At 31.6% G+C, this 27375-nt stretch overlaps 1 protein-coding gene and 2 long non-coding RNA genes across 3 annotated transcripts in view; 2 read left to right on the top strand and 1 right to left on the bottom strand.

Annotated features, from left to right (window-relative positions):
• Positions 1-6219: 6219 nt before the first annotated feature.
• Positions 6220-7803, top strand: LOC143303892 (uncharacterized). The gene is made up of 2 exons (XR_013060576.1): positions 6220-6519; positions 6826-7803. It is a non-coding gene; the product is annotated as an uncharacterized LOC143303892 (long non-coding RNA).
• A 4062-nt stretch (positions 7804-11865) lies between these two features.
• The window catches only part of LOC117162875 (dynein beta chain, ciliary-like), a 209520-nt gene continuing 194010 nt past the window's right edge, over positions 11866-27375 (top strand). Inside the window, exons 1-7 of the mRNA XM_033344867.2 lie at positions 11866-11994; positions 18567-18797; positions 19712-19819; positions 21085-21304; positions 22851-23003; positions 23297-23505; positions 24937-25167. Of these exons, the coding sequence (XP_033200758.2) occupies positions 11866-11994; positions 18567-18797; positions 19712-19819; positions 21085-21304; positions 22851-23003; positions 23297-23505; positions 24937-25167 (1281 nt within the window). The remainder of the gene's footprint in view (positions 11995-18566; positions 18798-19711; positions 19820-21084; positions 21305-22850; positions 23004-23296; positions 23506-24936; positions 25168-27375) is intronic.
• LOC117162877 (uncharacterized) lies at positions 15717-16734 on the bottom strand. Its single transcript, XR_004465355.2, has 3 exons — positions 16556-16734; positions 16181-16461; positions 15717-16067 (listed from the first exon to the last, which is right to left on the bottom strand). It is a non-coding gene; the product is annotated as an uncharacterized LOC117162877 (long non-coding RNA).

Here is a 27375-nt window from a genome sequence, read left to right as displayed (position 1 = left end):
AGTTCATTAGTAGTTCACAGTCAATATATGGGAAGACTGTAATCTTTATATTCAGTTTTGAAATATATACATACGTATCAGGCAGCCTAACAGTTATGGCCAAACTGACTAAAAGTTGAACTATAAGAGTTAATAGATAAGTTTAACCGATTTTGGTTATGATTAACCGTTATAAAAATCGAAATCTTTTTAGTTGCCGATAACCACAATAGACAAGAGAATTTTATTTTGGTTGTCGATAACCATTTTCGGGGAGAACAATTTTACCGATAACCGTAATAGATAAGAGAATTTTACTTTAATTACCGATAACCATTTTCGAGGAGAAAAATTTCTTTTGATTACCGATAAGCATAATAGATTAGAGAATTTTATCTTGGTTGTCGATAACTGTTAAATATGAGACAATTTTTTTTTGTTATTGATTATCATTATCCGTGGCAGAATTTCTTTTTTGATCATGAATAACCATTATTTGTAACAAAATGTGTTTTGGTACCTGACACGTGCATACAAAAATATGGTAGATGAACTATAGAGCGTGATAGAAATTGTAAAATAATTTGGTGTCTATGAAATTATATATGTTTTCTCGTAGGAGTACTATGCATAAAAAGTTGGAGAAGAAGAATTGCCTGTCTTATTAAATATTAGGATTATATGGGAAGTAAGAAATATATCCCATTTTGTACAAGAGATCATAAAGATAAGAAAATTAATGCTAGTTGAATCATAATAAAAATTAAGTTACTATATTGCAGTGTGTATGTGCATATATTGAGTATATATATGAATATATGTTGATGTATGTATGATATATAATATATGTATTATATACCAGTAACCTTCTTTGTAATAGGCTGTGAGCCTGAAATACAAGTAAATATACTTTAGTATATTCTAAAAAGGGTACTTCACTATATGTACCAATTATTTCTCATATTGCTCATTGTTTATTTAAACAATTGATTTATATATTTTTTTAATATTAAATGTACCAAGAAATTAATTTGAATTAAAAGAGAGAGTAAAAATTATCCATTCTTTTGTACATGTAAATATTTAGTAAACTAGCAAAATGTTATATTTACACGAATTTTTTAAATTAACGAATCATGTAAATATCTGACATAATCCATTTAAGTATTTAGGTATTTGACTAGAAGTTTAGTACAGTACAGAAATTGGTTAAAACCGACAAGAACAATATTGATTGCATATTAATAAATTTATTTTTAAAATTTGTTTTTTTCGAACAAATTTACGAACTACAAAATCACGTATAATACAAAATGTCGTAACGTATTCAAGTAATTTAAGATTACGAAAATACGTTAAATCGATTAATCCATTAATTGGTTAGTGAAATTAGATGATTTTCATCATATGGTTTGTTCATTGAAGCGGGACAAATGTAACGTCTACACTCTTTACGTATATACACATACACAAATATTAAAACTTCGAACTGATATGATAATCGTCTCGTCTTTTGCAATTTCTATTATTTTTTAAATTTTAATCTTCAATTAATATCATTGGATCGTACGTGATCCGTAAGAGTTTAGGTTAGATTACCCAATTTTAAAATATTTTCTTTCTTCAGGGTCGTGAATGGCTTGACACCACTTTTAAAACTACTGAACCATGTAATTTAACAAATTTCATTTATTTAAACTTCAAGCTTCATGCTTTGACCCACTTTTCTTTGTAAATAAGAGCAGAAAAGACAAAACACTGTTGTTTAATTCCAATATCATTTGTATTTCATTACCGGTGGCCTCGCTGTTTGGGCAGACTACGAAATGGACTTGCGGTACTTTCAAAATAAATTATTGATTATACAATTTTATTTATTTCAATCGATAGAAACAAACGAATATTTTACGATTTAAATTATGAATTATTTATAAACGAAAAATTCGCATTGAAGAATAAATTTCTCATTTAATCAATTCTTTCAAAAAATTGACTTGCGCCATTTTCAAAATATACGGTCCATTTACCGGGTGGTCCATCTAACTTCATCATCTGGAACATCTTGTTTGTTGTCGATAATATTAAAAAATGTTTCAGATAGAAGTTGAATAGTTTCGAGGGGGGCATCATTTGACATGATTAGTTTTTCTGTAATACTTAGAGGACATATGAAAGTCGCCGATTCTTTTTTTATATTATTATTGCGCTTGCGTTACGGTTTTCTATTTGCAAAGGAGTGAAAATAGATTAGCGCATCGATGCAAATGCACGTATAAATAGAAACATCGAGGAAGGCAATGCGCTAGTTACGGTAGAGGGGAAAGCGTTAGTATGCTGATTATGCCAAGTATTTTAACGCCATTCACAGCACGTCGAAGAATAGTGATTACTTCATGTTTGGTTATTTAACTGTTTAGCACGTATCTGTGATTTGTTCGTTTAATATCTCATTTGTTATCATTGTAAAATGTTCAAATATTTCTTATGTAACGAAGATATAACATATGTAACTAAGACGTAATAAAATTCTGTAATGGAATAATATTAAATGGAATTATATTAAACAAATTATTGAAAATTTTACTAATTTTCCTTCAAAACATACGAAAAGAATTTCTATGTAGTTTACTCAAACAATGCTCAAATATCGTTACAAGTATAAATAAATGGGATAATTTTCGGTTAGGTTAGGTTGAATATTTTTTTGTCTTTATTGGTTTGCTTATAGAATTACAACGTTTCGTTTCTGTGATACTCGCTGCAATATAAAAAAAATTAGTAAAATAAATAAATAAATATGTACTTCACATATATAATCTATATAATCTCATATATATGAATGAATATGTACATACACAACCATATATGCAAACCTACGTATACATTCAGCTATAATTCAAACATACATCCGTAACCTAAATACACACATGATATTAGCTACCCTAATTAACCAAACCTAACCTCTATCTTATCTCTATTTTATTACCTTAACCTTACCCTAATCGATATTTTAATTCTACTCAACCTGCAATTAATGTATCACTGATCAACCATGCTATTTGGATAATGAATATTTTGATTACCCGTTGTTTTACAAGTTTCTAGTAATAATTTTCAATATCCAAAGATTCGATTTTCAACGTAATATGTGAAGATACTCGCATAACTGATCAAACAGCCTCTAAAACGGAATAACTTTCTTAATATCGTAACGAACTACTCAACCTTTTTTTTGAGGAAATAAGATGACTAGTTTACTAGATGACGCGTAAGAAACTTTTGAAAAAATTGCAAACGATAAAGATCGCTTTCTGCAGCTTTTTTATCCGGGTCTGTAATGAAAATTTGAACAAGACATTTTGAAGATTCATGTCACTTATACAGGGTGTTCACTCTAGGAGTATCCACCGTTTTTATAACATTTCCAATGATCTAACGAGAAAATGCTTGAGACGGAAGTTAATCAGCCTCGATTTGGCTACAAACTTGGTAATAAGAAAATTATTCAAAAATCTGCTTCTTCAATAAAAGGGCAAGGTCACCTTGGTTTTTACAGATAGCATTATGTAATTTTTACTTGATATGGTTGTAGCTGACTTCAAAACGAATTCAACGATCTATAACAGTACGATATTCGACCGATTTTGATCTCGAAACTTCGATTCAATAACCAGAAATGAACGAAGCGTTCAGCATATACAGGGTGGTTGGTAACTGGTGGTACAAGCGGGAAGGCGATGATTCTACGCGAAAAAAGAAGTCGAAAATATAGAATAAAAATTTTTCGTTTGAGGCTTTGTTTTCGAGAAAATCGACTTTGAATTTTCGCTCGGTACGCGTGCACTTTATCACGTCTCGTTATAATAGACCTCACTGTAGATCGTTGTTTCGATGGAAAAATTTAAAAAAAAAGAAAGAAAGAAATTAAAAAAAAATTTTTTTTATTCTATATTTTCGACTTCTTTTTTCGCGTAGAATCACCCCCTTTCCGCTTGTACCACCAGTTATCAACCACCCTGTATACAACTGACATGAGTATACAGAAACGTGTTATTTAAATTTTCATTACAGGCTCAGGTAACAAAATTGTAAAACGAAACCGTTACTATTTTTTTCAGGATTCCGACGAGTGACAATTTTTTCGAAAATTTGTCCACACGATATTTTGTAAACTAACCCCTTTCACTTCAAATAAAAATATTCCTTAAAAAAATACAATAATTTCTAGTATTTATATCTAAGACGTAGATTACTTTACAAAAACATTGCCAATATTTCTGTTTTGTTTTTGAAGACGTACTTGAGAATGTTGAATCGTTGTACCGCACTCTACATAAGAGGAAAGAATAATAGAAAATTTATTTAGTTGGAAGTTTCTATCGTAGTTAGTTGGTTAATTGTTGATTTGGAAAGGGTTCATGTTACTTAATCCAATGCTTCCTCGTTGGCAAATGGCAGAAGAATTCGATTACTTCATTCTCCATTAAACTGGTTACCTAATATTATTGGTCCACAAATTGATAGGGATAAAGAATGTTCACAAGGAAGCCTTTGCTTTTGTGTTATATAACTTCGTAAGTGTAGCTTCGGTTTCCTTGAACGACGAAAATAATCTGTTTGAAAACGATACGGATAATCTTCACGACGATACTGAACGCTCTATACGGATGTTGTGAAAGAATCATAGATTATTACCAGATTTAGAATGAAAACCAGAAGCTTCATTATTGATGTTCATGCAATGTATCTGTGCAAGGATCCTGCCCAATAGAAAGAAGCATTAGCAATGTCGCTAAGAAAAATTGTAGAACAGGAACACATGTAAATAGCAACCAAGGCTTAATGTTAATACACATTCGAAAGATGAAACAAGCATCTAAAGTGGCATACTTCTCTGCAAATTAATGGAAGAAATAGGAATGATCTGATTGAATCGCATGGAATGTTCGTTTGATCCTTAGGAACACTACATATTTCTAAATGAAAAAGTGTGCCAAATTTCATCCCTAAATGTTCATTAGTTTTCGCAAAAGATTATTTAACAAGTAAAAAGGAGTCTCCGTTGCACGGAGTCATCCCCACTATGGAGAGGAATTCCCTCTGACGTCTTGAGAAGCTCGATAACCCGCCGCGATCGAGTAATGTGACATGACAGATATTGCTGAAACAATGTAACTAAGTACCAATTTAAAAGCGACAGTTATCTTATTTGATTTAAAAATTTTTATGATTTTTGAAAATTTACACTTTTACCGACATACTTGTGAGATCTTTTAGGTTAAAATGAGTAGGCAAATATACTCCATATTATATGGTGTTTGGTGTCATTTCAACCAGAAGGATGTAAGAAACATGTCGGTAAAAGTTTTATTGACAACAAATCAAAAACAAGGAAGTTCGATTTTTTAGTTAAAGGTCTTACCTTATCGCGGGTATTTAATATTTGTCGATCGTTTCGTTACTCGCATTGTTATTTTCTACGTTCAGTTTCTGACTTTTTCGATGTTCATACGTCTCAGTATCGAAAAATGCAATCGTTTCTACATCTTCGTTATTGTAATATTTGGCTCCAGATTTTTGTGTAATTATCGAATGTTTCTTGTATTGTAACTTTCTTGTATGTAAACGCAACAATCATTGCTTAATACTTACTTAATAATAATAAAATAATTCAATTAAGATACACTCACGGTAGGACCATTTTAGCATTTTGATGATATCTTTGGATATACAATAAAACAATTACGTTTTACAATTACATTTTCCTTACTGAACATCTGTTACCAACTACAGAGGTAGTGGCGAGCAATATTACTCAATCCGAGATCGGTAATCGATAAGGCAACAATGCAACAATAAAACTTATGTTATTGGCCCTCTTTTTATGAAACTTTCATCAACATGTCTGTGATATTTTTTTAATTAAAATTACACGAAACACGACACCATTGTAAGCGATTTTTAATTATATTTGCCATAAAAAATTGATAGATATATTAAATTTCCGTAAAAATTTTGTTTTTCCTCTAAAATGAAATTTTTGCTACTAATATTATAACATAATTTCCTATATTTTTTAAAATAATTTTTTTTAGCAGAGAGTCCTAATTGCCTATTTTCTAAATTTTCGCTGAAAGATTTTGTATCGTCGTTTCATCTTTTATATCGTTCTGTTTATTCGTTATTCTTTCGCTAGATACCAAACGAGAAGTTTCGTCTGATGCCAATATAATGTGAAATGTTTATCTCAATATAGTTCTCCTAATTTTAACAAGATCAAGATTCGTAGAATTAATAAATTTGTGTCAGTAATGAAAATAAGATGGATAAAGAGCGTGGCTAGTTGCATCACTCAATTACGTGGTTACACAAATTAGTCGTTACGTCTTCGTGTTCTTACATACTGTCCATAGACGATTGGAATTTTTGTTTTTGTCATTTTTGTAAACGAACATGCATGTAAAATAGATACCAGAGATGGATACATTCTGTCAGAAATATTATTCACTATTCACCATCTAGTGAATTATTGGAGCAAAAGTAAGTTCAATGTTAAATCTAAAACACTATCGTGTAAGGAAAATATATTAAGATTATTGTGCCATTCCACTGATCCATTATCGTTTTAAAGAGAATATTCTCTTTTCTTCTCTAGAAAAAATATAGTAAACAATTAATTTCTCTTCCTTTGACAACTTACAATTAGTTTAATTATTCGCGATTTTGTTATTCTTGTACGTGTCTATTGGATGGAAAAGTAGATATAAACCTTCTCGTAGTACAATTAGATAGGTTCATGTAAAATGGAAATTAATAGGTTCTTGTCTATGTTATTGTGCATTGTAGGTTCTTGTATGTGCTAGCGTCTGCAACCTTCAGCACTTGGCCGCATGGTGCAGCACTAGTTCGTGAACAACCAGATCCATAAGCGTGAGCAACCCCCATCTTTCTCTACTGTTACGATTGTTACTGTTACTATTGCTATTACCAGAGTGTATATTTCCTTCCTGACGATAGCAATACCAATAACAATAGCAATAGCCATAGCAATATCACTAGCAATAGCAATAACAATAATAAAAAGTATACACATCTAGGTGTTTACCTTTTTGGCTTCAAGTGTATTCAACCAGACCTGCCAACAGTTCGCAGCGAAAGACAAATAAGCTCTTAGAGCTCTTTGGAAACCATTCATAAAGAAAGAAATATATAACTGGGAAGCAAAAATGAAAATCTTCGATGTAACAGTAGCCGCCATATTTACACATACATCTAGTATATAAAGATTTATCGTTGGATACACAACTAACATAGAAACGACGGTATTCCATACTCCACTTGCTGAGATTCGAAACAGGGAGAACAAATGTGGGAATCATATAGAAGGCGTTGCGGTAGAGAATTAAATTACTGAAAATAGAGGGCACAAGGTTTCGAGGAGAGGTTGCGACGGACTAGGACCAACTGGACGATGTAGAAAAACGAGAAAACTGGTAAGAAACTAGTATACACAAATTAAAAATATACTCAGTAAAACCGATCAGGAAGAGTTATGCAAATAAGAAAGAACCTACCAAGCATCCTAGGGAAGGTCAGAGAGAGAAGCTTATTTTAAAGGACATGATGATAAGAAGGACAAAAGAAACAAGGACCTACAGTCATACAAACATGAAGACTATATCTAGTTACAACTGCCAACACACATGATAAGGAACATAGCTGCTTAGACTAGTTCGGAGGGAAGAAATCCAACAGATCAATTTTTACTATTTTGCAAAGGTGTCTTCAGATTATTGTAATGTAAATAAATGCAATGAAAAATAAGTGAGAAACTCATCTTTTTTAGTAAGTTAGTGTTAAGGATGTTTAGAATATAATAGGACATAAAACAAATTACTGTACCTACCGAGCCAGAGTGGCAGTAGGTGACTATTATTATTATTGTTTTCCTATTTGGTCTAACACTTAAGGTCACATTATTTATTATTATAAGATAAGAATAAGAAAATATTTTAGTTTTGGTTACAATATGTGTAATGGATTGTAATATTTTTCGCAAATTGTTTTATATCTTCCTTAACTAATAATATGAGGTTATGGACCATGTATTATAATTAATCTGTTCCTGTTGTTCAAAGATTTAAAACGTTTTGCTCTTCTATCCAGGAATTTTCCAAGCGAATAATCGCTAAGCTAAGGTGTTCAGAAAATATATGTCGGGTTAACATTAGAATTTAGGGCACGTAACGATTCTTCGTTTGGATTAGCCATCGTTTTACGAAGCAGAGATTATATTTACACGTATATACAAGACTTTTACGAAGTATAACGAATATTGAATTTGACGAATAATAAGTTTAACGAATAATGAGTTTAATGAAAGCATTCGGCTCCGGAATCGAAATAAAATGGAAACAACTCACCCAGATGACTTAAACTACCAGCTGGAGACTCCACCACGCAGGAGTCGACTCGACGTTCGTTCTTGAGGCCGGGTTTTCTGTCCTGCAGTAGCGGACAATCGGGTGCGATACGGCCCTCCGCATGACACTTGAAGCAAACCACCTTGGACGATGTGGCTGGTCGGCTTCCTGCCTGGCCTCGTGTATTCTTCTGCTGTTCTCTACGCATCCTCTTGCGGCACTCCATTATTTTATGTCCGTGGGTACCACAGTAATGGCACCTCACCCTGTGGCCCGATAACTTGCGTCGTTTGACTTCGGGTTCCGCCGGTGAATTTCCCGTCGGCTCCTCCTCGTAACAAAAGGGTCTCATTTCGTTCTGAAATTGGTCCTCCGTTTTGATGTCACTCGTGAGAGCCAATCGTCTAAAACGTTGGTCGCGCAAACTTGATAGGTAGAGAGCGATGGCGTTAAGTATTTCGTCCTTCGTAGAATGTCGCCACCTCATCTTCAGGAGGGAACGGATACGACTGCAATACGCCCCTGCGGATTCGTTCTTCTCCTGTGGTTCCCTGGATACCTTTATTAACGACGAGGACGTTGTCTCTTGGCCACCGAAATGCGCAAGGAATCGTTCCTTAACAGTAGACCAGGTAATCTCTTCGTCTACCATCGTTTGCGTCAGCCAGTGTGCTGCAGAACCCGCTAAAGCTTCATTTAAGGCAGAGTATAACGCACTGTCTCGTAGAGGATTGTCCTTCACAAGCAGACTAACAGCCGAGCACCACGCGGCTGGATCGGCGCCTGCGACTTCGGGGTTAAAACGTGGTAGTGATAATTTCTCAGGTTTTACACTCGGTACCTGCTCTCTCGGCTGAGTTAACCGGTCCACGACCCTCAAAAGTTGTTCTATTGTTATAAATGGCCCTGATCCCACTTCTAATGTCGGGTTAACATTAGATTTTAGGGCGCGTAGCGATTCTTCGTTTGGATTAGCCATCGTTTTACAAAACAGAGATTATATTTACGCGTATATACAAGACTTTACAAAGTATAACGAATAATAAGATTAACAAATAATAAGTTTAGCGGATAATAAGATTAACGAATAATGACTTTAATGAACGCTATTAACAATGTTCTTGGGTTCAAACGAATCCACGGTCAACGGGATAATTCTCTACTATGCGTAGAATAGTTTTAGGCACAAAATACGATTGCTGAGACGCTCGGTATAAACTGCTCGATGTGTCACTCTCCAAGGCGATCACACGAATAATAATCTGATGGGAATTTTTCTCGCTGTACGATTGCATTTGTTTGTTATATGCTCGTTGGAAGCATCGAGAAGGTTCCAATCGCCGTTACTAAGCAGCCTCTGCCTGAGGTTTGATACACACTCGTTGGAAGCATCGAGAAAGTTCCAAACGCCGTTGCTAGGCAGTTTCCGTCTGGAGTTTGATTATTAATACAACGTGTGTCCCATTATATCGACACCTCCAAAGTACAATCCCATGTGGCCAGGTCCGTTCTTGAGGCCGTATGCCGCCGCAACCACATTTCTAGGGAGAAGCATACAACCCCTCCACACCTCCGTCAGGCAAAACGTTCATCCCGTGACCGTGGCTACGTTCGGCGACCAGTTGTCACCTCGAGCCCAATCTCGCTATCACAAATCTCGAACGATTACAATCAGATCGAATGACAATAATTGCTCAATTACAGCTATGATAAAATCTAGGCTAAAGCATTGGAGGACTTTCTCAAAATTGCAAAGGGAAGGCTCCGGGTTTCCTTTCATCTACGACATATAATAACAGCCTGTTAGTATACATGTCTGTGTTATGCCTCTGTCATTACCTATTTCCTTCTGTTGGTATTTGTACAGCTTTTTTTCATGCATTTAGCGAAAGAGAAAGTAGCTTCGAATTCATTTAAGCAAAATGTAGCTAAAAACTCGTAATCAAAAACTGTAGTCAACGATATAATTGAAACTGAATGCGGAGGAGAAATCCGTAGAAATATAGTGCTAATTCAAAGCGAAATAAATAGGCCCATTTTACGTTTAATGACTGCAGGTATTAATCTTGTTGATTGGTACAAATTGTATAGACTTTAAAAGTGTTCTCTTTGATTCGATAATACGAACGCATAGTACATAACCTTCATGACATAGCAAAAAATATTTCAAGTGCCTAATTACAAATATCGACTATTATGTAATTATTGTGTAATAGAATTAAAAAAAAAGATATCTTTTAGCTTTCTAAAAATAGAAATTTAAGTTTTTAATAGATGAACAATATTTTTTAATTGGAAAATACTAGACGAGCAAAAATCTCTTCCTAGAAAAATGTTTGTTTATTTAAAGATCGGTCATGAAAATAAAATAAAAAGTGTGTAAAATTTGGTACTTGGAACGAATGAAAAATTGATTATCCAATTAAGTGTAGCTAAAAGCATTGCGATTGCAATACGATCTTTTAAATAGTTAATTTTGAAAGAATAGTAGATGGATTAAAAAAAAATTCTGGTAGGCGGCAGAAACTATTTAAATAAAAAAATTTTTCTGAGTATAAAAGTCAATTTTAATGACCTTTTAACTACGAAGAAAGATAGATAATTTATTTGTTATTTGAGACATTTTAAATACTTTTATGAAACTTCCTAACAGTTTCATTTTATTTTGCATACAAGCTTTTTTTGTTTTCTTTTCATTTAGAGATTTGTATATTTGTTAGAAAAGAATGGCTCTGAAAAATGATTAGTTTAAAAGGTATTTTAACTTTGATTTTATAAAATTTATCTTATAAAAGACAAGGAAACATAACGCAGTGCTTTTATGTGTATATTTCTCTCTTTTCCATATATTCAATCTGATGAAATTGACATTGAAATATCTTTTAAACTAAGCATTCTCAAATACAAGTACCTTAATCATATACTACTTTCCGTAATAATATTTTTCCTGTAGACAATTAAGAAATGTATTGTATGGTGTATGAAAGATGTATAGTTAATAAAGGCAAAGATCACCTTAAGATTCACCTAGACAAATCTGGTGGTCACCATAAGACGTCCTCCTTCAAACAGAGCAAGTTTCATTTAAAATAATTCTACGGAAAATGTATAGTTAAAGATATTTGTGCGTATCGATCAAAATGAGACACTCTGTATAGAAGAGAATATATTTACAAAACAGTATCCTATTTCGTCCCATACTCCTCTATACATATGTATATATGTATACATATATAGCAGATATACATATATACATGTATACATATATGGTAACGGTGCAATCTTCAGTATGAATTTAGCCAAGATCCAACTTCAGATCACAAAAGAAACCTTTGAAGGTATTCGCATATACTCTGCTGTCATAGCAGTCGTTATTTCTTTGTATAAACATACGATAAAGAAACAGATTAATAGTAATATGATGTTATATTTGATTCAATAAATAAAGTTGTAACCAGGAAAAATGGATAAAAAGGATGATGAGAAAAAGGAGGAGGATCCGCGATTGGAATATATGTTTAATTATTTGACGTATTCGAGAAAATTAAAAGCCGACAGATGGGCGAAAATGTTATCCAATGCGGATTTCAAGGTAACTTGAATACGTTGTGGTTTGATAGAAGTGTTATCGTAGAAATCAATTTATTTTTCGAAGAAGGATAAACAAAAATGTTGTATAATTCGATAAAGCTTTCATCTTTTACAACACCATTTTATCTGCAAACCAGATGCCGTATTCGTTATAAAGCAAATTTTTATTGTTATGATATAAGATTTAATATCTTCAATTAAATAAATTTTGGTTAAAGATAATCATTACTGATAATGGAAATTTAACTTTCGTTACCATTTGATTGATTAATTGGTTTAATTTGTTTGGTTACAGTAACCACTATCGATGGCAGAATTTTTTTCTGATCACATTCGGTTACTGTCAACTATTAGCATTACTGATAATTAATACATATTCATGGACAACATAAAAAAACCAATTTTAAAAATTGGTATTTTATTAAGCAAGAAAGCAGTATGAAAACATGTGAAACAAAGAATAGAATAAGAGATATTGGTAAAATATTAATGCAAGCGTTAATAAAAATATTATTCTATAATATTTATTATCTTATTCTTTGTTTCATATATTTTCATATCGTTGTTTGCTTCATAAACAAGTTTTATAATTAAGTCTTTTTATGTTGTCGATAAATATTATTTATTATTTATATAAATTTATTTAATATTATTTATTATAAATAGAAAAGATTTTTGTTGTCGATATTGCTTAGCAATAATTAAAAAGAATTTTCGCCATCGAAAATCTTTTTTCGGTTACAACTAAATAAATGTAACTAAATAACTAAAATAAAATTCGGACCATCGATAATGGCTGCTGGTAACCTACAAAATTTTTTGTTATGTACATATGCTGGTTACTGATAACCACAATTTGATTATTTCGCCATCGATAATGTGTACTAGTAGCAAAAAAAATTGTAATTATTCATAATGGTTATTCGTAATCGGAACAAATAAAAATTATTGTTTTTTAATCATTTTAATTTTGAGAAATTTCTGAGATTTATTAATAACTGATTGCTATTTAAATAAACATTCATTTTTACTCAATGACTTTTCTCTCATTGATGAAAAATGTTTAAACTAACTATTATTTTGCATCTCTGCTGCAAACGCATTGGAATACCTGCTCTGTGCAAATATATTCCTTTCTTAAATGCAATTACATGTTCGTTTGGATCTTATCGCGCGTGTAAGGCTATTAAGATAAAGGAACGAAACTTGACTATTACTCACAGGTAAATTCCCGTTTTACTTTTGCATTATAAGTATGAAAGAGGATAAAGTTCCGAAAGATCCCGGTGGCTGATCGATACGAAATTTGAACGGAGTAGTGTACTACAAATATAAAATTTTAGCTTTGAGTATTCATTAGTTTTCGAGAGATTGATATACTAAATAGCCGATGATGCAATAGCGATATTCAGTCTTAGTATCTATAAGGTGTCCCACGTAAGATATACTATTGTAACCTCAGTTATCTACGGGATCTTACATTTTGTTTAACTATTTTTGAAAGTGATTACGCAGTCAAAAGATGACTGGATTAATATTCCTATTAAATAGGGTTGCCATTTAGAAAATTGCTAATTTAGAATAAAGAGCATTAAAACTCCAAAGCTTTCTACCTGAAACTTGGAAACTCTCAAACTGCATACTTTTTTAGGTTAGGTATGATAACTGTATAGCACAACATTTCCATTTAGACTGCTTTGAATGCATCTAATGCGAACGCAACACTTGGAAATCATTTTTAGAAAAATAAATTCATTGCTACCTAGTATATCAGAACACATGTAGATGTGTCTGACACGTGGCAGGTCACTGTACTCATACACATACATGTATACCATGATAATATGGACGATTGATGAAGGCTGACCGTTTGGAAAATAAGTCAGCATCGGGAAAGTCGTCTTAAAAATTAGGACAATTCCGGGAAAACCCGGACGGATGATAACCAGATATTGTTGCATTTAATGTGAAAACTAATTTCGCAGAAATCACAATTTTTTTATCGTCATTTGTAGTACGTTAGATATCATTAAAGTACGGTTAAAAACAAAAAATGTTACATTGTTGCAAATAGTATGAAAACATAAAAAATAAATCGCGTTAGGTCAGACACCCTGTATATACATATATGCGGTATATCGTAACATAACATGTTTGGTCACGGAAATTAAAACGTGGTTTAAAAAAAGACGGGTAGATCGTAGGTGAAACTCCCTATAGGTACCGAAGCCGATATCGATATTGTAAACCGCTAATCCCCTCAAATTTCATTTCGGTCAGTCATTGAGGCTTCTTGGAACAGCTGTGAGGTATTTAATCACAAAAGCCACTTAAATATTTCCTTATTGCAAGGAAAACATTATTGCACACCTTTCACTATGATCTTATCGGTCACATGATATTACATAAGTTGCACTTGGATACTTTCATTTAAACCTTTCATCTCGATTTTCATCTTCGAAATTTTTATTATCTGAAAGGTCATAAATAAAATATTGTGGACAACTTAGAAGGAAAATGTCTGGGAAATCGCAATTACGTGAACGTAGCTCATTGAATGAGTAGCGGAACATTTATTTTGATTCATTTATCTAAAATATTTTATCACGTCACAACTTATTATTACTTGTTATTTTGGACAACACGATTTAAAAAGTTATATTTCAAAGAAGAATTTATCTTAGGATGCCTTTTAATATACAGGGTGTATCTTCTAAGATTAACCACCATTTTTCAGGCATTGCTAATAATGTGCCAAAGAAATGTTTTGGACAAAAATTAGTCATTTTTTGACCTATTACACATTTGGATATTAGAAATTTTTGAAAAATATATTTTTTCAATAAAATTTTTTTTCAATAAAAACTCAAGGTCACCTTGATATTTTTAAATATTTTGGACTTCGCAGAGCTGTAACTGGCGTCAAGACAAATTCAACGGCCTGATATATTACGACCTTGAGGTAATCTTAAGATGACCTTGAATTCAGAAATGTAAGTTCTACCAATAGCAGTAGTTTATCGTAATACAAAACGGTATTATTGTTATCGTTGGATCTTTTTAATAAACTTATTAGTTTATCAGTCTTAATCTTATTTTGAATATGTAATTTGATCGAAATAAAATAATTTTCCATATTCTTTCTGTTGACCTAACCTAAATTGCTGAATACAAGGTTATCTCAAGGACATTGTGTAGTAAGCCTTTGAATTCGTCTTGCTACAACTCTGTAAAGCCCAAAATATATATCTTTTAAAAAAGTCAACGTGATTATCTTTTAATGAAAAAAATTTTTTTGGTAATTTCTAATATCCAAATGTTAGCGGGGCAAAAACTGACAGACTGTCTTTTAAAGTTTTTTTCTGGGCAAATTATCGGAAATGCTTGAAAGATGCTTTCAGTATACATCCTGTATACGATTAATTTTCATTAAAATATTTTCTGTTTTTATGGTGATCACGTGTAAGCTAAAAGAACGCAATAATACAGTTTAACGCAATAAAGTGATCATCTGAAGTAAAAATAAAAGGATCATAAATTGTACTTATAAAACAGAGTAATAAAATTTTACTGTTTCATTAATTTATCAGATTATGCATTTTGATAAAAAACAATCTACGTCTTTCTACTTTTTTCGATAAGTATATCCTAAGTGAAGATAGAGTACATCGTAAGTAAAGATAAAAATGCGTTGTGGAAAGAAGTAGTCATAACGACCTGTCGAAAGATCTCTGGTAATGTATGTGCATACGTATATTATTTATTGCAGCTAGGCTTAAAGCCTAGTACAATCTTTGATTACATAAGTGCATGTACAGTAGGATTTCGTTTGCATTTTAACATGTTATCTATCTTTATACAGAGTGAGTCGACAAGAAGTACTATCAAAATAACTTGTTACCTATTGTTTATATTGAAAGATGTCTTAAATGAATTATGCTGTATTTCATGGGATTCACTGAATGGGTGCAATTTTATTTTTTAATATCTTGTATTTTCTGTGATATCAAGGCAACCTCTTTTAGATGCCACCGTATATTTTTCTTGACATTGGTCGGCCCAGTTGAACGTTTTCTGCAAGAAGGTATTAATCTATTTATAATGAGAAACCAATGTGGCACATATCTTAGTTTGAATTTGTCAAATTTAACTCACGAAAGACAAAGACAACATAAGCACAAAAATACCTCGTCGCGTCATTCCTTGTCTTTCATATTTGAATAGGTTAATTTGTCAACACAAAAGTGTCGCGTCGACATATTGCATATGTATCGTGGATGAATGTAACGAGCCAAGTCGCTCGGCCAAAACATGTATTATTGTTATTAATGTATCATTGTATTATTGTACTAGTGCCTCGAATGTCTTGTTGTTTTGTCACGAAGTTTTATTTATTATTTAGTCATATGTATATTAATCTCATCCGAGCTTTCTATTTTTTTGATATTTCAAAAAATTGCCGCATGTCCTTCAAATTTATAAATTTTCAGTTGTACATCACATTGTGTCCGCTGATATCCAATTTCCTCATTTTCGATGCTACAATGTTCATCATTACTCACCTCGCTTGTTTCAATTGTTTCGGTTTTATATCTTTGTTGAATATTTGAATTAAAGTTAGAATCAGAATTAGAATGAAAATATACTCTATTCCATTTAACTTCACGGCTCCGTTTCGCCATATTAAAACTTGCATACGACGAACTGACCGATGTCACCCTAGCGGAACATTCCGCAAGTTACTTTTTCTTTGTGAACTATTGATATGCTGAGTGCACGCGAGTGTATATGTAAATTCACACACAGATGGCGTGTGGGCATTAAACACATGTACGTATGTAGATGTAAAGATATTTTTACTATTCTGTTGAATGTTTAAAAAGTTTACATACAGTATGATTCGATCAGATTAGATTAAATTAGAACTAACAATTAATTAACTACTAATTAGTAATGTATAAGGTTACATCAGAGTACAAATAGAGTCTTACGACTGAAAAGATAAATATTTATTTTGATCGTAATACTGACACACGTAGTGAAATGGGGCACGTCTCGAACACTCGCAATTCAATAAGGACTAAAGAATATTATCGATTTGATATTACATATCGATCGAGATCTTCTGTATCGATCAAACCATAGTTCAGTTGAAGAAGTGGCACCATACGGTAAAACAAAATCTGGATGAATTATGAATGATTTGATAAATTACATATGATCAGTCATGCATGTTCCGGACATATAGACTCATTGCCAAAGTTGCTGTTGTCATTATAAGCGACAAGTCATACAATTAGAGAGCCGTGATACAAATGGATTAAAATTAGTTTGATTTTGACGTACCAATACGTTCATTGGCGGATTTGATCAGTTCGACTTTCACATACCAGTACGTCATGGATTGCGAATGGGTTAAAGTTAAAACATCTGCTACACTAATAGTTTTTCAACATAAATAGGTTTTAATACTATTTATTTATTTGTAGATAAATATTAGTTGTATTTAAAAGTATATGATCTTTAACCGGCCATCTACAAAAAAAGGTAATTATACCACATTATGTCCCCTCTGAAACCATTCACTTCCTGTTTGAACCATTTTTTTATACAGTGGATAGTTTTCTAGTAATTTGCATATTTTGTTTATAACCAAACACTCTGTCAATAATGTTACAATCATTATCTTGCTCTAAATCAGAGGAGGGCATACTTATTTACATAAATTAATATAACAACAATTAATATTTTTGTTATGTGTAGATTATGATGTATTATTTGATGTACCTGTCTGAGCTCAAATATACTGAACAAGAATGGAAAAAGATAAGAATTGACGAGGATAATTTTTGTTACGAATCCTTCAATTCGTTCCAAATATCAGATTGTTACCAGCGTAAAATTCGGTCATTAAAAATCGTCATTTATTTGATAATTTCAAGGGAGGATGATAGAGATTGGACAATATTTGCGTAGCCCATAAAATATTTGTCAAACTATTAAGTTGTTGACATATGTGGATTTTATTACCTTTTTGTAAAGCATTTAGTCAGCTCACGCGATATTGCCGTGGTTGCGGTTAATTTGTCAACTGTCAAATTTAATATGAAAGACAAGGAGTGATGCGACGAGGTATTTTTGTGCTTACGTTGTCTTCGTCTTTCATAAGTTAAATTTAACAAATTCAAATCAAGATATCTGCCACGATAATGTCTTTTCGTTATAAATAGATTAATATCTGTTTTGTAGAAAATGTCCAGTTGGCCCAACTAATGTCATAAAAAATATACGGTGCCATTTAAAAGAATCAAGGTTACCTCGATATCTCAGAAAATATAAGATATTAGAAAATACAATTGCGCTCATTCGATGAGTTCCATGAAATGCAGCATAAATCATTTAAGACGTTTTTTGATATAACCAATATGTAACGAGTTATTTTAGGTAGTACTTCTCACTGATTCGATTCACCCTGTATAAGATTCACAATAATACAATCGGTTAAAGAGATTCCAAAACTGAAATGGTCTCTTTAATTCAATGATGAATGAATTACGGGACTTTCACATACAGGATTTAATCACGAAGTTCTTTGGAATTGCATCGGAGATGGTCCTCGTGTTGCAACTGACACCCGCCGGTGTCTTAGTACCCTATCTTGAAATAACGCAATCTAAGAGAAAGCAGACGTACTTCTTGAAGAGGAAGCCCCAAAAGGTCACTGAGGATAACTACAAAGATTTGTTGATACCAGGTGACATGGCACCGAATCCAATCGAGGAACTGGCGGTGCTTGAAGAAGATGTTAGTTCTCTAACTTTGTCCATTCCATTCCATTACATTCGACTCAGGAAAATCTAGTTTCTCTTTTTTTATTTTGTGATTTTAGTAGCAACACTATGTTAATTACATATATAGCGTAAAATATATAACGTCTTTCTCTAAACTAGTAAATATTAATTTGGTAGGTAAAATTTGCTATTTGTTATTTATTGTAACATTAATTGAGTTTAAAGATTAATTTTCAAGCTTAATTTTTTGTCGCCTTTCTTTCCTGAATATTTTTTGCTTTTAGAAGATAATTAAGATAGCAAAATATCTGGTAAAAGTAAAAACAGGTAAATATAGAAAAAATTCTAAATGTGATTTTTGAAAATATCAATGAAACAATCTATAATTTAAGACTTAAAGGATTCATTTGTTTTAATTAATCGAAATTTTCTTATTAGATGAAGTTGTATAATCATCTATTTTCAAAGTGGTGCAATTCTATGTCCTATAATCTATAGTCTGCCTAAATAGTCAGGTACCAATAATCGAAAAGAAAGGATATTGATATTAAATAACAGTATTTTGTTCTTCCTGGTGTTATCTATAAACAAAAGTGTATTAAAACATAAAACAAAAATGTTAAGTAATTTAAATTTAATAAACCGCACAATTCACTAATTTTGAAAGTGGTGTAAGTCCATTTATAATCTTGAAAGAAGATATTGGTCCAGTTAATTCTCAAAGAACTACTTGTGTAACGTATTTACATCATTGAACACATAGAGACGCGGACAAACTAAGAAACAAAAGAAAATGAACTTACTTTCAAAATATTATTTTACACAGTTTAGATATACATATATGAAAACTGTTATGTTAATTCAGTCATTAATTCAGTCACTATATATCGGTCCTTAAATAATTTTTACATACTGTAATATTTTCAGGCATACGTACCCATTTTATCTAATCCAAAAAATCACGTTGGGTGGCCGGAAGTTGTTCGGAAAGATGTTAAGAAACAAGTATACGACCTTCGAAGTCTAATATGGCAGGTAGAAAGATATTTATTTAAAAAATAGTAAAGCAGTTAATTTTATATTTAACAATGATTCAGTATATACAGTGTGTCCGGTTTATCTCAAAGCACGAAAATATTTCGAAAAACACGAATGATATGAAAAAACGTTTTAGACAAAAATTACACGACATGGAGAGGGATATACAATAGTATACTCTTTCGTTTATTTAACCTTGCAGTGACCTTGAAACCGGCTGTGAAAATGATATTGTAATTTTTAAATGGAAGTATCTATCTTTTATTGCATATTTTTGCAGCTGACATTCAGATGTTTTCAAAACATTAGAATTTTATATCTTTCTCAAAAGATGCAGGTTTGTAGTGTCTTGAGAAAGTCTGAGTGTCACCTTTTTGACTGAACGTTTCAAGGTCATCGCAAGGTCAAATACTTAAGAGTACAATATGTCCACTTTTATATCGTGCAATTCTTTTTGTATCATTCATGTTCTTCGAAATATTTCAGTAATTCGAGATAAACGGGATGCACAGTATATGTATAATATTTATTTTTTTGTATTTCTAATTCCTATTCATTGTCATATAACTCTCGGAGCATCCATCACATCCAAAGACCCATACCTATTCATACTTCTATCCCAAGCATACATATTGTCTCTCATATTTAATACTAAAAATTAAACGTGTTAGTTTATCCTTATTTCTCCTAACCTAACCCTAACCTAACCTATATACACTATCCTATATGCTATTACGTATCTACCTTTGCTTTACAATCAGTTCGGTGCCTATATTTTTATGGGTCTTTTTCCAAAACTGAATTAACCAGCTTATAACCGCTTCACTTATCCTACCTTTTACTATATTTTCTTTTCTTCGCACACTATAATCTAACCTATAGCCATTTTTTTACTAAGCCTTTTAAGGTGCCTATCTCTAAACTACATGAAACACATTTTCTTTTTCTCTTGTCCAACTAGAAACGATTACGCTCCCCAACATTTCCGCATCTTGTTCTTCCTTCCTTCTGCAGATATTCCTCTTTAGCCGCAGTTCTTATGTATTTGTACCTACCAATAATGATTTAGTAATGAATTCATATGTAGATATCTGGTATGAAATTTTTTGCTTCAACTTTATAGAATGCATTTTTATGTTGACATCTTTAAATACAAACTGTATAATTTTATACTTATTAATTGACCTATTGCATTCGTTTATATGCATATTAAAGGCTATGTGAAGAACAAATTAAAATATTATTACTTATACAAAATACAGGTGAAAGGAAAAATAACAGGACAAACTTTACTACCAATGCCAATGGGTATCGAAGAAATTCTTGATCAGCAATTCAATTCTAAATTAGAGTCTCCTAAATTACTTCAAGTAAAGAACAACATAGAGGAAATTGTAATAAAATGGGCGACACAAATTAATGAGATCCTCAACGTAGAGTTCTCAAAGTTTTCAACGAATGAAAAGGAAATTCCTGTGTCCGGTAATCTACTAATTTTTCAAACCATATCTGTTTATAGTTTATCATTTTGTTTTTATCATTACATATAACTGAAACCTATATACGTGTATTAGCATTTAGAATATTATCATATACTTAGTTTGTATACTTAGAATATATTGTTTCAAATATTGTAATAAAAGGAGACATGTTTTCTGTGAAATTATTCTCTAAAATCTTAGATATTTTCTTTATATTTTTTAAAAAATAAGTATTTTACCAGATATTTCAAACATAGTTATAAAATATAAGTTTAGGATAAATTACTATACATAATTCATAATAATATTATATTTAGCATACTTTAAGTATGCTATGTTACTATTAGGGTAATCTAGGTAGAGATGGATTAGACGAGGAAACGAGTGAGGTAAATTTTTGAAACTATATATCTGTGAAATGCGTGAAATGAATCAGTATTGTTTTATTGTAATGATTATAATTTGAGCGTGTTAGATAACAATAATTTTTGCATATTTATAAGAATGTAATTATAATTCTAATTCAGTACGGCAATTTTTAAATCAATTTAATTAATTAATTAGTAATTATTCTGAACAAGGGCGACTTCACCGATTTCAATGATTTTCAAATATGTTGTCAAGGTCAACATTCTGAACAACTTTTTCCTATAAATAAACCGCCATTCAGTTTTAGTTGTCAAATTACAAGCAGTGTATGTATTAACAAATTATTTTACAAATTTTTGTTTTCAAAACAATTTGACCATTTTTCTGTTTCTAATGATTGTGATCTTATTTTCTACCATCTTTTGGACGATAGTAAGTAACTATTCTGAATCATATTAAATCTTGAATATTATCAATTATCCATCGAGAAAATTTGCAGTAGATGTTGAAGACTAGTTTAGGAGTTTTCTAAACTGTGTTTTCATTTCTCCAAGAGGAGGAAGAATTAGTGTTCTATTTGGAAGAAATGAAGGCCTATTGTTTTATCTGACAACAATGGACATGTGCAAATAAATGTGTCTATGTCGGCTGCAGGAATATGTAATAGAAAATGGTGGTATCCATTTAAAAATTTTAATATCGTCTTTACTGGATGTTTCAAGGTCAAGTACGCAAGAGTACAGTATGATGCAATCTTTGTCTCAAACATTTTTTCGCATCCTTCGTATTTTCTCAGATATCTGAGCATTACCAGTTAAACAGGACACGCTGTATGTATAGCAAAAAGTTGTTCAGAATATTTATCAACATATTTCAAGGTCATTGAAATCGTTGGTATCGCCTCTATTCTGGAATAATTACAATAAATTAATAATTTAATTCAATAGAATAATGTATTAGCTTTTGTTGAATTCAACTTACCTACCTGTAAGTAAGTAAAAATAAGTAAAAGTAAAGATAGATAGATAGTATAGATAGTTTAAAAATATTTGAGTTTTTCACTTTAAAAATATTAAATATGACGTGTTTTTGAAGAAAAAATTCATCTCACTTGTAATTATTCTGCCAAGGAAGGTACGACAATTATTAATATCATTCGAAATCGTTTATTTCACTAGAGTTGGTCTATTGGAACATGAGACTAAAGAATATGGAATCGCTTTATTATCAATTAAAAGACCCAAAAGTACGACAGATGGATCTATTTCTAGAAAAAATGGAAAGTCCATATTCGGTGTATTTCAAAAATTTAGTAAAGAACGTGACTGCATGTAAGTAATAGTTAGGAAAAAGAAAATGTTTTATTTCTTATAATTTTGGAATTATTGACTTTCTTTTATATTGACTGGAATAGCATTTTCTTACTCCTAATTTAAGGAATATAGACACTTATGTTTCAACTTAAAATTATAATTGCTTCTTCTTTTCCTATTCAAGGTAGTTCTAATTTAATCTTTGAGAAATATTAAATCTTAATCCTTTTGTTAAATTGAAAATAAAAATTACTATTATACTTAATAGATATATTATTTATGTTCAAATGATCTTTGCTTTAATCTTTCAGCATTGTTGGAAACAAGGGATATAAATCTTTACTTGAAACCTCTGGAAATGTATTTCAATGAAATTGAAAACGTTGAGTTCAGAGATATAATATGGAAATTAAAGTTACTGTTTCACTGTGTTTGCTTAATGTGGTCGAACTCGAAATATTACTCTATGGAAAGAATTATTGCTCTGTTACGGGAAATTTCAAATTTATTAATTTCTCAGGTATTTAATTCACATAGTATAATCACATAACAGATAACATATTGACACAAACATTTTTGAGCATTATTGAACAAATTTTCATTAACCATTATTTGGAAAGTGTGTACCTAAAATGCGTCGCAAAAAGTAAGAGTATATTCATCAAATACAGAGTATGTGTAGCTGTGATAATATAGAATTAAATTGTAACGAAACGGCTGTTTTATTTTTTAATTTTATTACTAACAGGGCTCGCCATAACACAAAATATTGTACCATTTCCTCATGACGAGTATACTCGTCAGAAACAGCTAACTGGGTTAAAGAATTATTTAAATAGAGAGTCATTTGTTATTTCAGAGTTCTAGTTACTACTAGTCCAATCAGTTATTTTATTTAATGCTTTATTTTACACTTTCAATATATCGCTTGATGTACTTTTTGATTCTCATTTACGTCCTATCCGGGTATCACCTGATAAAATTTTATTACAAATAAAAATTACATTATCTACAACATTATTATTTCAAGTTCATTCACAAATTTATTGTACCCTGTGTCCGTTTGTCGTTCATCGGCAATTAAATTCCAATTTATGTCCTCGTGGTTTCTAATTCTAAGAATAATTTACGATACGTTTATTGAATAGAAAACATCAAAGGTTTACATGGTGATTAAGTTTACGACGTTCTTGGCAATAAAGTTAACATATGCAAAATTAGCGAAATATTTAAATTTTAAGAAATAGTAGATATTCTCCTCTATATCGTAAACCTCAAAATGATCTCTAAATGCTAATGACTCTGAATAATCTGACTTCTTTGGATATATTTTATGACGACACTTGAAGGTCTTGTTCTTTTTGTCAATGATAAATAATGCAATAGACTTACAGCAATGAATGGAAAATGAACGTATGTTGTGTAATACAAGACATGGAATGAATACTGAAAAAAAAAATTACGACAATCCATAATTAGCAGATGTTAGTCTTGCTTTGAAATAGATGGAAGACACACCGGACGTCTTTTATAAATGTAAAAACAAATCATTATTTTTCATTGAAAGGACTGCCTTTAGGACTTATGTTGATTACAGATATTTTACATCTTGCCAGCGAGTGCTATAAACTCACAGCTTTAAATGCTTTTCTTCCAACATTTGTTACACTGCAAAGTGCGTTTATTCGTGTACAGATAATAATAGTGATGTAAAAAGAAAATGATAAGAATACAATATAATATATATAATATATAGACTGACCATTAATCGTCCCCTATCGGTGTTGTGGGTCAACTACCGAAATCCGCGAAATTCGATTGTCACGCATCTTGTATGGAAATTAACATTTTGGAAAATAAGCACGATTTTTCTGCTAATCGTTACTTTAATATTAACAGGGAAGATAACGCTCGTATTTGATATTTTTGTCACTTGATTATTGTTTTATAGGCAGTGAAACATATAAATCCGTCAACTTTATTCGAAGGAGATATTGAAGACAACAAAGCGAAGATAGCGGAGGTAATACCGACGCTCAATAGTTATCAAGAATTGTTTCGATCATATAAAGAAAAGGTAGAAACTTACTTTAAGTCTCAAGAACCTATACTTTGGACGTTTCACGAGAAGCTAGTTTTCGAAAGGATTCATATGTTTGAGAAGAGACTTAAAGAAATCGAGGTTTGCTGAATAATATCTATAAATACTTGCTTTTAATTTATCAACATTTATGCCGTTTAAACAAAGTCAATTTTTATCGATATGAAGAAACGACAGTGGTTAACAAAAGAAAATTGTATCTAAAGTTATAGGGAAAATTTGATCACTGACCATTTTTTGTTAACTTTTGTTATTGTTCAGTAAGTTTCGTTGGTAAAACTGGCAAATAAAGCTGGTAAAGTTTCGTTGTTTAGGGGACCAACCTCCAATGACCTTAACCTTCACATATGTCACCCTCGTGAGTTATCTTCAGAAGGTTATAGCTGTTACTAGTTGTTTGTAAAAGATATTAACGCTTCATGTGGAAATGGAGGTACAAATGCTGGACCTACCACTGTTTTATTCCATATGGGTCAGGTTAGGATAGGCGAGGTAAAAATGCTGAAACCTAACCTGAACCCAGTTGATGATAAAATAGTTAAGAGATTCATATTAGTTACTGCAGTAGTTTACTCGCGCATTCTTGAGTTTCTACACGTTGACATCCAAAACACTGGGCGGAAGTCACATTGCGTTTTCGGATAAAATTTGGAATAATTTTCCACCAACTATTATGTTTTTTCAATCGCAATTCCTGGGATTTTGTGCGTTTTATTCTCTGATATGGAAGAGATTCGTATTAGACGGTATTGGGTTGAACGGAAAATTCGTTTCCTCTTTAAGGACAATCTAAAAGATGTGTTTTCTTCTTTACATGTATTGTTTTCAATCAATATAACGTACAATACAAAAATGTATATATATATAGCCATACTTTTGTAAAAAAACTTTGTTATTCCACTGGCGTAGAATCGCTTAGTCTTCCGAGAAAAAGAAACGTTCCAGTTTGTTTTTGCAGCATTCCAAAGAAACAACTTCTAATTGTCAAGATAGTTTTGTAACGGGTGGAATAAGTGACAAGTTGCACCGATATTTGTCGTGTGACGTTTGACACATGTAGTCAGTCATATGTAGTAGAAAACAAAAAATGCTTTTGAAAATGTTTCTTTTATATAATACAGTTAACTATTAACCAATCATCAGTATCAGGTTACATCAATTAAATTAAACTTAATGGTCATGGTTTAAATCCAAATTCATCTAGTTACGGAAAACGAAACGAACTTTCTGTTCAAGCCAATAGCTTAAACAGCGTAGCCGGCAATGAACGAATTGACGCAAACCAAAGTCAAATCAAAGTGAAACGGAAAGCGTGGGAATATCTAGCGTCGAAAAGGTTCGTTCTACTTGCAAGAGTATTTTATATTGCCATTATTTATTTTGTCAATAATTTTTTAACAAATAAGGAGCTACGGCTGAAACCTTCTGAAGGTCACTCGGAACCTTGATAGTACCTGTGAAGATCACTGGAGGTGGTTCCTTTAAGTAACAGTTTTACCAAAATGTAAACATTTTTGTATTGTACAATACATGGAACAGAACACGTCTTACTAATTTCAATGATGTTAAGACATGTTAAGGTCAATGTCTTGGGTAATTTCACAAATACATATAGCTTCAGACATATACATGAAAGTAATATTTCCAATAGGACAGGAGAACCTCAGTTATCCGAATTAATTGGAGCATAAGGGTGTTCGGATAATACAATTACTTTCCTGATAATTCGTCTTCAAAAAGATGTTCATTTTTGTTCCATGTATTTGAAAAAAGAACATAAACTATAATAGCAACAAAGCAGATAATGAATCTCTGAAAATTCATCATTGTTTTACATATTTAAATAAAGAACATAAATATCAATAATACCGATACAAATAATAGAATTAAATATGATTCGATTGGAGATTTATGGGCCCTAAAATAAATTGTACAATTTTTTTAGCAGATCTAATTCTGCAAATTTACGTTCCTCGTGTGTCTCCGTCTTAGCTGTGGTTTCTAAGGCCTCAAATACTTCAAAACATTAAGGAACATCATCATTGCCATTATATTCGTGTCTCGATCCATTATTCGAAGCACACATAACATTAGTGTCACGGCCAATCGAAGAATACTCATCACATTGCAACCATTCCATCACGTCGACGTTGTCACAATCACCGGATCCTGGTATTGTATTCAATGCAGGAAGAGTTCCTTCTACATGTGCCGTATTATCTTCCGCTTCTTTCTGTATGGTGTCTTTAACGAAGTTCATTAACTTTTTCCATCCTCTTCTTAGTGTCA

The sequence above is a fragment of the Bombus vancouverensis genome, chromosome 17, assembly GCF_051014615.1.
Source record: "Bombus vancouverensis nearcticus chromosome 17, iyBomVanc1_principal, whole genome shotgun sequence".
Classification (NCBI taxonomy): Eukaryota; Metazoa; Arthropoda; class Insecta; order Hymenoptera; family Apidae; genus Bombus; species Bombus vancouverensis.
Note: the sequence above shows the minus strand (reverse complement) of the source record. Positions and strands in the feature narration are given on the sequence as shown.